The 13,724-nt window shown below is 38.7% G+C and overlaps 1 protein-coding gene across 2 annotated transcripts in view; it reads left to right on the top strand.

Moving 5' to 3' along the window:
- The window catches only part of LOC121945933 (basonuclin zinc finger protein 1), a 77,064-nt gene extending 72,773 nt beyond the window's left edge, over window positions 1-4,291 (top strand). For both annotated transcript variants that reach the window (XM_088084095.1, XM_042490311.2), the window contains exon 5: window positions 593-4,291. In XM_088084095.1, the coding sequence (XP_087940221.1) occupies window positions 593-1,382 (790 nt within the window). In that variant the 3' untranslated portion in view covers window positions 1,383-4,291. The remainder of the gene's footprint in view (window positions 1-592) is intronic.
- The last annotated feature ends 9,433 nt before the right edge of the window (window positions 4,292-13,724 follow it).

Below are 13,724 nucleotides of genomic sequence, written 5' to 3'. Positions count from 1 at the left end.
ACATTTTTATGAACTTAGGACATTTCTGGGATTGTAGGATGTTTCAAGGTTATGACGAAGTTTATACGATTTTAGAAAATTTCTAGGATTTGAGGATTTTTTTGTAGGATTTTAGGACATTTCTCGGATTTTAGGATGTTTGTAAGATATTGGGACATTTCTAGGATTTTTAGACATTTTTTTAAGACGTTTCCATGATTTTATGTTTGTCCGATTTCAGGACAGATTTTAGGACACTTCTGGGATTTCTAGACAATTCTAGGATTATATGATATTAGGGTCTTAGCTTGGACCTCTGTCGTGGGGTGTGGGGGATCCTCCACTGGCACATTTTTAATAAAAAAAGCTCTATTTGGATGCTGTTTTATTCACTCTGACACCTTTTGTATACTAAAAGTACCAGAACAGTTCCCAGTGTGAATCACCATTTTTTTATTGTGAATTAGAAAATGGTTAGGGGGCCAGCTGGAGCCCGTTCGGGGGCCAGATTTGTCCTGCGGCCCGTCAGTTCAGTATCTCTGGTATATTGGACGAAAGACTCCACCTTGTGTCCTAAAATACATTTAATTATTTTATTTCTTTTTATTTGCAGACACAGTGCAAATCTGAACCTGCACCACAAGCTGCTGACCAAAGACTCATTCAGCCCCGCCAACACCCTGTACCTGCCCTCCCCCCACTGTAGAGACAGAGACTCTGTAGGCCTGGACTACTACCAGGACCCGCGGGACAGAGATCTGCCCCATCGAGACCCCACCAGCCAGACCTCCGTCATCTTCAGAGGACACAATCGCATGGGCCTCGTCTTCCCCATGAGCAAAATATCTACCAGTGCCGAGGTTTCTCCCGTAGGAGAAATGGAGGGAGGAGGAGGAGGTGGAAATGGGGAGGATGGGGCAGTCCTGGACTTGAGCACCTCCTCCTCCGCCCCCCCTCGCGGCGGCGGCAGCGCTCGATCTTCCTGGGACTCAGATGGCGCCGGCAGTGAGGAAGGCGAGGGGATTGAAGAGGATGAGGAGGCGCTCCCCATGGAGGACAGTGATGAAAGCTGCGATGGGATGGGCGTGGGGGGGCCCGGGGGCGAGGAGCTGGCACTCGGGGGAGAGAGGACCCTGGGCTGCATCGGGGGAGGGCAAGGCGGGCTTCAGGGAGGCGCGGGCGGGACTCCGATAACCTGCCACGTGTGCCAAAAGGTCTACAGCAACAAGGGCACGTTCAGAGCTCATTATAAGACTGTCCACCTGCGGCTGCTTCACAAGTGTAAAGTCCCCGGCTGCGACACGTCCTTCTCCTCGGTGCGCAGCAGAAACCGGCACAGCCAGAACCCAAACCTCCACAGGAACCTCGCTGTTAGTTCAGGGGCCGCCATGGACCAGGAGTAGGGATCTGAGTCAAACATGACTGATTTCGTTGGTTCTAATTGTCTTTTTGTTGTTGTTGTTGTTGTTGTTTTGGGGCTCCTAAAGAAGGCTCACCAATTAGCACTTTTTAAATTCCATACCGTGATCCATCCTGTCGTCACATTTCACACAAAAAAAGTAAAGACAGAAAGAACGTACAATAAGACTGTCTGTGTTTACACATCAACAAGAAAATAAAGAAACTCATTTGTCGGGAAAACATTTTCCAGCATTGATTCAACAACCTTAAAGAAACAGTGTGTAAGATTTAGGGGGATTTAATGGAAACCAGCTGATACTTCTTCAGGTTAGAGGTCCTTCATTGTTCAGGAGGTTAATTATCCGCAGAGGTCTCTTCCTCCCCGAAACAAACAGACCAAGTGATTTTAACCCGGAAAGACACTGAGTGAAGCAGTTTCACCGAACCCTAACCCGAGAAATCAGTGTTTCTGTGATGCTGTTTGGCATGTTAGAGACAAGCGGCTCACCTTTCCTCTCTGATAACTTCAGCTTCAGAGGTTTTTACTGAAAAACAAATTATCTGCTGAGTTCTCTTTCTCTCCAAAACAAACAAATCCAGTGACGTAAAACGGTAAAAACACTCTGGACTCGGACCTGCTCCATTAGCTGATATAAAAGGCTCATTTTAGTGGTGTTCACACTGCATGCGATGCAAATGTTATCATCACATTACTTTCCTCTATATGCCGGTTGGACATTTTTTTGAGTATTTTGCAACTGGGGAATATTTGCCAGTTGTGCGAACTAACTGGAGAAGGCAGCTAACGGTTAAATTGGTTTGCAGTGAAGTAAAACCGAAATAAAACTGAAATAACGTGATGTTAACGTAACAACAAGAGTGAATCACAGCAGCAGCTTTCTTTATAATCTATCAAACGGACGCTGGTGGCAGAAATTAACTATTATTAACTTAATTATTAAGTACCTTTGATCAAGTACTGTGTTGAGTAAATCTGAGGTACTTTTACTCCACTACATTTCTGAGGGAAATTTTTTACTTTTTTACTTTTCTACATTCTTCTAACAGCTTAAGTTACAAGTTAAGTTTCTTTTATTTGCATGAAAAAAGCACATACAAGTTTATAAAATATGATGTTCTGTTACACATTAAACAGTCAATATACATACGGCCAAAATGGTTAGGAGATTAATCAATTAGCCAGTTGGCAAAATTTATTGATAAACATGTAAGTAATTATCTAACTTGTCTAAACTGTCTTTTTTTAAATTTTTTTATTTTAAGTTATTTTTAGTTTTTTTTTAGTGTTTTTTTCTGCATTGGGTACTTTTACTTGCAATACTTCAAGTTCATGTTCCTGACTATACTTACTTTTACTTAAAGTAACATTTTTAATACATAAATTAAACTTGTAACAGTATTTACTTAATGAAATTACTATACTAAATAATTATTATTTACATCATTCGGATCACATGCAGCGAATTTGCATCTTTGAATTGACTTTCTACTTAATCTCACTGCACAAACTCAACTGAACACAAAAATCGTGTTCAGTGTGAACGCACCGTAAGGCAACAAAAACGCAGCAAAACTAATTTTCAGGTGAGTATACACTAAAGAAAACATACGTATATTAAACTTCTGCCAGTATATCCCGCTGAATCCTGCACACTGGACCTTTAATGAGTCTCTACCTTTTGTCATTCGTTGCATCAGTTTCAGCCCAGTTTAAAAAAAAAAAAATCATTTGTATGAACTGAATTTGTCCTCGTGTCGTCCAGGTGAGAGTCGAGCCATGAAACTGTATCATGCGAGTTATTTTTTTTTGGGTGTTTTTGTCCACATCTTCCCTGTGGAGCTGTGCATAATGATCAAAAAGCGGTGGTGAAGTTACCTCCACACGTGTCATTTCACTCGTCCGGACAAAAACTCGTCTTTGTTGAGAAGCTATAGTGTTGTGAGCTTGACCAATAAGTTATTGTATGGTGTTAAATATGATCTGTCTGTACTGTTCTGGTTGTTGCATACTGCTAATGTTGACCAAAGATTTTTTCAGTCCACAGGTGTGTATAGAAACCCCGTCATGCTGTGTGAGGGGGGGTTGCAGTATTAAAAAAAAAAAAAAGAAAAAAAAAAAGGGCCCGCTCGGTCTTCTCTCCTTGTGATTAACAGCAGTGTTACGAGGCGGGCTCTGATGTAAAATAAAATTCACCAGGAAACAAAGAAAACAAAACAGCTCGTGACTGATCGGGGTGAAAAATAATCTTGATTTTGGTGGTGTTTTTGTAAAGAAATCCGCTCATGGGACTAGACTTGATTAAGGCGTTGCTCTTGTATTGTTTGTGTGGTTGCTTGCAGTTTTCTGAACGAGCAGCAGGAAGAGACGCTGTGTCTGGAGGCTAGAAGCATGTACTGTGAATGAGTCAAACACTGAGAAATAATAATAATAAAAAATGCAATTTATAAGAACGGCCCCACACATGAGCACACCCTAAAAAAACGAACTGGTAAACAAAATGTTTATGGAACTGTATATTCTGTGAATAGAGTAATTTGTTATCTGAAAGAAACCAAAAAATATACTGTATAAAATAATTTCACCACTAACATTACATGTTTTTTTTGTTGTTTTTTTTTTCCAAAAATGAATGAACAAGAACATTGTGTTGTCTGATTATTTTTACCATGGTCTACTGTTCTGGTTTTGCTCTGCATTCTGCATATATTTTTTCATTCTGTATTTAAATGCAATGGGTCAGACTGAAGATCACATCTGTTCGTTGTTTGGATTTGTTAAAAAAAAAAAAAAAGAAGAGCAAAACCGACATATGTTGATAGATGTTCATGTTTCCTTTGATTTAGTGTTACGATATTCATTCCAATTAAATAAAAAGCCATATGTTTGCAAGCCTCATTCCATTCAATTTTCTACCCATTAAACAAATAAGCACAATTATGACTTGTATCATTGTGAATTAAATATTTTTGCTCTCTTTAACCCTTTAAAATCTGGACCGACATCACTCTTCATGTGCTGCTTTCACAAGTATTTAAACTTTGAGCATAATGGTGCAATTTTGTTTAAAAACAGGGAGGAAAAGGTAACGAGCAATTTGGTAGGAAATGTTCCACGATTCGCAAGAAATTTGTAGATTATTTTTTAAAAAGCTTGGAAAAAATTATATATATATATACTTATAGCACTTTTCCAGATCATTTCCTTGTTATTGTTTTATTTTTTTTTATTATTATTTGCTTAATTTTATGTGGGTTTTTTTTTTTAATTAAAAACTATATTTCTATATTTTCGGTAATTTTCCTGTACTTTTTTAAGCATTTTTTTCTCATTTTTTGGGTAACTTTTTCTTTTGTTGCTTATTGCCTTCTTTGCGTGTTTTTGTAAAGAAAAAAAAAAAAAGCCAATTTGCTCACTTTCAAGGGTTAATATCAGCTGTAAATTTGCATGTAGCTTTTAAGAGTGCAGGATATCCAACATCAGATAAAAATTAATATAGCAACACTTTATCTTTAAACACTTAAAAAAAATTTCATATAAAACATTTATTTTTGCTTACATCTTTACAGGTTTAAAGTTAAAGATAAAATACATATTTTCTTGCATTTAGTAGATATTTCTCTAAAAAAATTAACAGCAAATTTCTTAAAAATCTGTGTAGGTCAGCATTACTCCTTTTCCAAGATAATCCATCCACCTGACAGGTGTGGCTCATCCAGGTGCTGATTAAACAGCATCATTACTACACGGATGTGTGTGTGGGACAGTCACAGTGAGGAGGACATTTATTTGACAGGACTAGTGCCACACAAATGCAGTTTTGGGTCACAGATACCTCAAAAAATCAGTCAGTATCAGCTGCAGTGTAGCACGTCTCCTTCACATATTGCACGCGAAGTTGCTGGATATTTGCAGGACTGGAACACGCCTTTGTGCACGCCGATCAGCGGATGACATTTCTGGTGAGTAAGCAAGCTGTGCAGTTTTCAGCCAGGTCCAGTACCAACTGCTTTAAATGGGAGGGCAGTGAGGGATGATGGTTAGTAATATGGGTTATTGTTTAGGACTGTATGCTGAATGTTTGTTTGTTTTAGGGTTTTGGGACAATTGGGGCCTAGAGCAAAAGAAATGTACCAAAATCCAGAAAATGTCCTAAAATCATAGAAATTAAGTAAAATCCTTGAAATATTCTAAAATCCTAGAAATGTCCTAAAATAATATAAATAACCTAATATCCTAGAAATGTCCTGTAATCCTAGAAAAATCCTCTAATCCGTGAAATGTCCTAAAATACTAGAAACTTGTATGGGCTGCTGTGAGCGGCCCCTGGCCTCCTGACATTTTGCGATAGTGGCCCCCAATCAAAGACAGTTGAGTATTGTTGATCGTGTGACAATAACTGCATAAAGTGAAAAATATTTTCTGAAAATTTGCCGTTAATGGGGCAGGCAGAGTATTTCAGTATACTATACTACGATTTTTTTTTAACATACTATAGTATAAATTTCCCTTCATTTTTTGACGTGCTATACTATGACCTTACTATGACACAGTATACTATACTATGACTTTTTTCCTTTTTTTATATAAACATACTTTTCTCAGTTTTTTTACATATTATACTATAATGTTTTTTTTCTACATGGTATACTTTGACTCTTTTTTACGACATACTACGCTATGACTTTTTTCAACTTACTACACTATTACCTCTTTTTTAACATACTATACTATGTATAGTTGTTGTTTTAGGATATGTTGAATAATTAAAACATTTAAAATGAATGAATTTCATACATAGCTGTAGAGAAAGTACAAATGAGCCTCAACACTGCTCCAAATTCTTGAGATCTGGTGAATAAAAAAGCGAAAATGTGTTAAAACATGTCATAATCACTTTAACTTTTGACAGCCCCAATGTTTATATGCATGTTTGAAAGGTGTTTAATTACAGTAGTACAGAGAAAAGATGTAAAGAGGAGGTTTGTCGCCGTCCTCATCTCCGCGGCAGCATCATCTGATCCGGCTGACTCCCTCGAGTGCTTGTAAAACTCGCTGTTAGGCGGAGCAACATCCTCTGACAGATACATTCAGCAATGAGCTGCTGGGAGAATAACATACGGGCTCCTCCTCATGACAAGTCATTCACAACAGAGGGGAAACTAAAAATGTATTTTAAGAGGAGTTTTACCACTTACAGTATTTAGGCATCAGATAGTTCATTTGTGTCTGAGATTTCTGCCACAGAGCTGAACAGAATTTAATTTCTGTTTGTTGCATCAGTGACAAACGAGTTTAAAAATTTAAAAGAATCTTAAAAAATTCAACATCTCATTCTGGAAACAGTGTCCACAGGCCTCTCTGGAGGTGAATTTTGTATTGAGAAAATATCCCAATATGAAAACTAGTTACAGCAAAGGCCAGGGGTAAGAAAGAAAATTCGCTTTTGTTGTAAGTTTCGGTGAATTGACCCTTTAATTAATGAGAAAATCTGCTTAATGAGTACATTTCTGTGCAAATCTGCTTGCTTGGCAAAATCTCAATCATCTGTCAGTGAGTAAGTTTACATGCACAAAAATATTCTTTTTTTCCGCCCTTATTCCAAAAAAAGAAAAAACAAAACAAAAAACACAATATTCCTACTGAGCTGTTTAACTAACTAATGAAATTCTGCCAATATTCCTGTTTTTAAGGTTCATATGGATGCCCAAACATGTGGTTTATCAAAATAAAGAAAAGTAGAACGGCTGGAGTCACTTGACATTTTGCTTCTTTGGATGAAAATATTATTATTATTTTTTTTTTTTTGTACTAATTTCTTACTAATTTTGGGTAATTTCTTCTTTGGTTTGTCATTGCCTCATCCCCATGTTTTGGAAAAAAAATAAGCCAATCTGTTCTCACAGCTAGATGCCACTAAATCCCACGACAGCACATATTCAGAGCAATAATTCGCCAAACTCAAGAAAATGAGGGTTTAATAGGAGACTAAATGGCTCATTTAGCAGGACTTGTTTTCAGAGGTTATCTCGCCATCAGGCCTCGCTGACAGGCTGAGAGGGGGGGGGGGGGCCCTCAGAATAACTGTGCAGGTAAACTCTGCCTGACCCCGTCATTGTTTGACTGATGAGACAAACAAACACACAAATACAGCTGCAGACGCAGAGACATGCACCGTAAAATCTGACAAGTTGATTTTACTTAAAATCTAAGAAACCAATCGCCTGAAAGTGTAAATAGAACTGTCAGTCATAATTCATGGTAACTTTGTATCTGATTGTTAAGTTTATGCATCATTTAGTTGTATTTACTTAATTTTGTGAAGTTGTTGCAACTCAAAAATGACAAGTTTATTCAAATCAATCCCTCTAAGTTTCAGCAACTTGAGTAAACTAAGTTTACTGCACTATATATCTGTAATCTGCAGGTTGCAGACTAGTAGATCCTACCTGTGTTTTTCTTAAACACGTAAAGAAAACAGAACTCGCAAAACTCCTCGCTTAATTATTGGAAAAATCGTCGTTGTGATGGACATGTTAAAATATTCTTAGAAACTGATTGCCTTGGAAAAGGAAAGTAAATACATAACTATAATTCTTAACTTATATTTACTTTACATCTAAGTATTAAGCTTACTTTTAATTAACTGGAAAAAGTGCTTATGTACATGTTTTTTTTTAAGCCAGGGTAAAAAAGCTTGGCAAAAAATATATCGAATAATCAAAATTGCATAGCCTTTTTTGAGGTCATTTTCTTGTTTTCTTAAATTTTGAAAATTTTTTTTCTTCTATTTTCCTCCTATTTTTTTTTAAAATTTTCGGGTAATTTCCTCTTTCGTTGCTCATTGCCTTATTGCCACGTCTTTGAAAACAATCAAGCCCATTTGTTCAAAAGGTTAAATAATGTCAGCTTGTCAGATTTTGCAGTTTGCCGTGCATGTAGACACACAGTGACAGCATGTCTGAATGCACACAGACAGCGTTAAAGGGGTAAAAACATCCACCTGGTGAGGGATATTTAGATGCATTAATAGTGTTTTGATCATATTTTGATTTTTGTGATCCTTTTCTTTTGGCATAATAAAAATGGAAGAACCCAGATGGTAGTCACATTCAGCGGTTATTAAAATTCGCATCGCCGCAAAATGGCATGCACTACACTCGCTGAAAAAAGCTCTCACCGTTATTGAAGAGGTGAATTAATCGCTGTAATACTGCGATGCAAAGCTAAAGGGCATGGATGGAAATGGACCGGGGACAGTGGAAGTATCGCTGGGCCCACATTGAAAAAGCGAGGAGGACAAATCTGTTACGCAACATGCCAAAGTATTGCACTATTACAGAGGGCTGAAAGCCTTGCATAACTCAACAATTCAACCCACCCGTCACATTTACTGTACATTAGTGAGCCTGCAGAGCGGTTCCTCATCACTTTGGAGCTGAAAAACCCAGTTCTGACAAGTGGCCCCCATCCTTTTTCTCTGGCACGTTGCAGGAATCTAGTACCACTCAGAGAGGGCACAATGGGTTATTTCAGTCCCTCCTGTGTGCTGTATGTAGGCGACAATATTCAGCAGAGAACCTGGTTGATCTGTAGAGGTGGAGCACTTGCTCAGCTTCCTCCACAGAGCTGTATCTGTATCTGGAACAACAGGCATCTTTAGGGCTATTTTTAAGAAGCAGTGGACCACTTTCAGGAAGCGCTCAGTGGTAAATATGGAACAGATTGAAACTGAGGCTGAGCCGTCAGCACACACAGCAACACGTTGGTTGGGAGCTAGCTCACAGCTAACTTCTTTGCAATATTGACTTTTTGGTGTGACTGAACACAAACTGAAAAAAAAAAAAACATCCAGTGGTTAAAGTTGCAAGAAAAACACAATGTGAGACGATGTTCCATCCTGAACAACCTGTGGACAAACCAGCCAGTTAAGTTAAGTTGTTTTGACAATAAGTGGTATCAGTATTTTCTGTTATCTGTTGGTGCTGAGATCTCATGCTGAATTCATGTCATCCGACTTGGTTGTGTTCATGTGATTTGAGGTTGTAAAGTGGGAACAACATGGAAGCTACAAAGAAGGTGGGTTGCATTTTAATGCTAAGAGCATTTAAACAAGAGGCTGATGGCAGCAACTCACTAAGTATACGCGCTCCATGGTCCCCTCTGCTGAAGCACGACTTTTCTACGATAGAGAAGCACTTATCAACATCGGGAAAAGTTTCGTGGGGTTTGGACTGAATGCAGCAGACCAGAAGAGGATCCCCACCAATGGCATAAACTGAATAGCCAGAGGGGAGAAACAAGACCAAGCGCCCTGGTAGAAGAGAGGGAGGAGAGCCGGCATCAGGGCGAGGCTTACCCGAATTGGACCAAGAGCTGTTCCTCCACTAAGCCTTCTTCTGGCTAAAGTCCGATCGCAGGAGAATAAAGTGGGTGAGATGTCATTGAGGTTCACTCAGAACAGCCAACAGATGCATATATTAAAATGTACAACTAGGCCTACTAAAAGTAAATGATAGCTACTCAGAACAAAATGACAAAATACAGCCCTTTAACACCTGGGTTTTGACTCAGGTGTTAAAGGGTTGAAAGACGTCACTGATTCTATCTGCCTCATCTCCTCAGGCAGGTCGCTCCAAATCCTGAAGTGTGACTATAATTTAAATCAGTATTACGCTTTCTCTACGAAATCCCCAGAAAATATCAGTGAAACAAAAACTTGTCCTGCTTTTCTTGAGAATACGTCAGCTGATTGTGATCCTGAAAGTCAGATTTGCTGCGAGCACCTGGAGAGCAGCGGATACGTGCACGCTACTGTGAGAATCCCAAACAGTGAAACTGAGCCCTCTGAACAACACGGCTCCTGATCCCCCACATGTTCCAGAGAGAGGGGTCTTTCTGGGGCACTGACACCGGATCCCACCTCTCAGTCCTGGGACGGGGATCAGGGCTGGTGGGGGGGCAGGACTGGAGGGTGAGGCAGAGAAAGGGGGAGAGAATGGATTGTCCACGGGTGCTTGGGAAGCTGAGGAATATGAGGGGTATTACCGCCCGGCACGGCGACCAGATGGACAGCAGATGACTTTCGTTCTTCCAAAAACTCTGCAGGCCGAGGGAGGAAGAGTAGGAGGAGGAGGTTGTGGAGGAGGTGGAGAGGAGTAAAAGCCAAGGGAAGGAGGAGACAGGCTGTAGTGAAATTTTTGGCTTTACAAGACAAGTTTTTTTGTTTTTGTTTTTTATCGTCTCTGGACTGTGTCATGTCCATCAAAAACATTTGTGTGCTGCAAAACGATGTAAAAACACACTTAAAACTTCCACCATAACGTAAACTGTGCTTTTACAAAGATACGAGAAAACACTCAAAGATCAAATATTCTTAGATAAACTTTTCATTGATTTAGGATCCTGGAACCAGTCTAATATCCTTCATCCTTGATTCAGCTGTGTACACATATTAAAATCAAATCACGGTCCAGCTTCAGCACATTGGGCAGCCAGCACAGGGGAGGACACTGGTGCCAGTCTGCCCCCTGCTGCTAGAGTCAGACCCTCACTGGTTCCAGTATCTGCTCCTCTGCAGATCAGTACTGCTCCCTGGTGGTGCAGAAAAACAGTCACAGGCAATAACCCGAATAGTCCTTATAAGTCTTCACCTAGAAAAGAGCGATGGGATTGTTTTTCTTTGCATTTCTGTCCTCTGGGCTTTAATGAAAAAAAAAGATTTTTTAAATGTACTCCATAATATTTAAATATAGAACAAACAGTTGAGTTTGTTGTTAATAGTAATTGTAAAAAACGGAGAGGAAAAAAAACAAACAAAATAACAAATCCTGTGCTGTTTATAATGCTGAGATATGTAAGTATATCAACATGTTAGATTAGTAGTATTACCAGCCCTAGTATTATTTCCATGCACCTTTCTTTTTGCACTACTTTGAAAATGTCTCAGAAATGGGAGAAAAGACATATATTCGTCTTTATTTAGTAAAAAATGTCCCTGCCAGTGTCCGCTTCGTTCTAATTCTCTGCGGTGTCCCCACTGATGTCCGCTCCACTCTCATTCTTCCTCAGTGTCTCCGTCGATGTCTGCTCCACTCTCATTCTCTGCCAGTGTCCTCGCCGATGTCCCCATTGGTGTCTCCGCTGGTGTCCCCACCGGTGTCTGCTCCGCTCTCAGTCTCTGCTGGTGTCCCCGCCGGTGTCTCAAAATGTCCGCTCTGCTCTCATTCTCCGCAGGTGTCCCCGCTGGAGTCTGCTCTCATTCTCCGCCAGTGTCCTTGCCGATGTCCCCATTGGTGTCTCCGCTGGTGTCCCCGCCGGTGTCTGCTCCACTCTCAGTCTCTGCTGGTGTCCCCGCTGGTGTCTCAAAATATCCGCTCTGCTCTCATTCTCCGCAGGTGTCCCCGCTGGAGTCTGCTCTCATTCTCCGCTTTGCTCTTATTCTCAACCGATGTCTCTGCCGGTGTCCACTCAACTCTCATTCTCCGCCAGTGTCTAAATAAATAATAAATAATTAAAAACAAAGAACAACGTAAAATTGACAGGTTATTTTGTTTTCGTTTTCTTGTTATGACAAAAACTTGACATTTAGAGGATTAAAACCTCTAAAATTAATCGATATTTGATATTTATGATTAGGAATGATGTTGGTTAAAAACAAATAACTCAATTTAAGTAGAAAATAATATTGATGAATAATATTTTTTAAAGCTTGAAAAGTGCACTTTGTGCACAGAGCAATACAAGTGTGATTGATTGATTTAAGTGTTAAGATATTTATCTTATCTCGCTTCACTGTAAAACTGACTATAGCTGTTTCTGTTAACTCTTTCATTATCATAGGTCTACTGTTTCCGATCCTTTGAAGCTTTGAAGTCATCATTTCTTTCCGCCGCGGTTTCCTCCGCACGAGCAGCTGACAGCCAATGGGGTTTGAGATGTGGCGACATCACTGCAATTCAGGAAACCCTCTCCTCCTCCACCAATCAACGGGTCAAGCAACATCAGGTAGATACGCTTTCCTGTGGACACTTTCAAAATAAAACAAAATGTCCAATGCTTTTTAACATTCTAGTTTGCTTTGTGAAAATGACAAATGTATAAAATAAGTCTGTAAAAAAGAAAGTAAGGAAGACACTTAAGAAATGGAAAGACTGTTTAATTATGATCACATTTAGGCTGAAGAATCAAAGTATTGAAGAGAAATTAAAATATATTTAAAACATCTATAAGATAAAATAACATAATAATTTATTAGATCTACAGTGGGGAAATTTGCATTGTTACAGCATCTATGAGGTATAGGACAGCACCAAAAGAACAATACAATAGTAAAAAATAATTACAAACATAAAAAATAATAAATAATAAAAAAAAAAACAAGGTGCAAAGATAGTAATATAAAATCACAAGGTGCCAACAACTCAACAGTCTAGAAAAATATATATGTACAACAATTGCACATGGAGGATAATTGCACTTGGCTCCAGCATCTGAGCATTTTAAGGAATCTGTAATAGTGGTTCTTGTTCAGTGGCACCTTTTAACCCTTTAATGCCTGAACTGTTATTAGTTTTCTTGAGCTGCATTCAGACACCTTTAACAAACATTAAAACGTCTGAAAGCTGAAAAAAAAAATGTTTTTTTTTTCAATAACCTCGGAAAAAAGGCAACAAGCATCATGGCATTAGGTGCCCTGCAAACTGTAAGAAATAAGGAAAAGATGTCAGGAAAATGACCTGAAAATCTGTTGTTTTCTCTCTTGTTTTTTAAAAGCAGGGATGAAATTATTTGAAGTTTTTTTTTTTTTTTTTTTAAGTACATGTTTGTACATTAGCACCTTTTTAAGTCATTCCTTTGTACGAATTTTCAGGTCATTTTCCTTTTTGTTAAAAAAAAACCCCAAAGAATGCTAGTTTTGATGAATTCCCTGCCAAGTTGCTCATTGCTGTCGCCCAATGTTGTTGTTTTTTGTTTGTTTTCACAAACAAAAAATCTTTATCTGGTGTTACAGATAAAGCATATTTGGTGAGAAAGTCTGTGTAGCTCAGCAAAAGTCTTTTATCATTAAACTGCGTCAGTAAAATAATATTATTTGAAAACCATTTTTCATAAAATAAATATTAAGAGTGGAGGAAAGGTTACAGTTTCAGTGTTCAAAGTGACACTTTTATTAATTTATTTTTAAAACTATCTTTATTTAGTTTTCAAAATATACAATTGTTCAATGTAATGTACAAAATCGGCGTGTAGAAAGATGACACTTTTATTTTTAAGAGAATAAAAGTTTTTCCGGTTCCGTCGGCCATATTTGCGCGAGCTTGAC

This window comes from Plectropomus leopardus, chromosome 1 (genome assembly GCF_026936395.1).
Source record: "Plectropomus leopardus strain MGB_pleo_1.0 chromosome 1, ASM2693639v1, whole genome shotgun sequence".
NCBI classification, from domain to species: domain Eukaryota; kingdom Metazoa; phylum Chordata; class Actinopteri; order Perciformes; family Serranidae; genus Plectropomus; species Plectropomus leopardus.
This window is presented reverse-complemented; position numbering and strand designations above follow the sequence as displayed.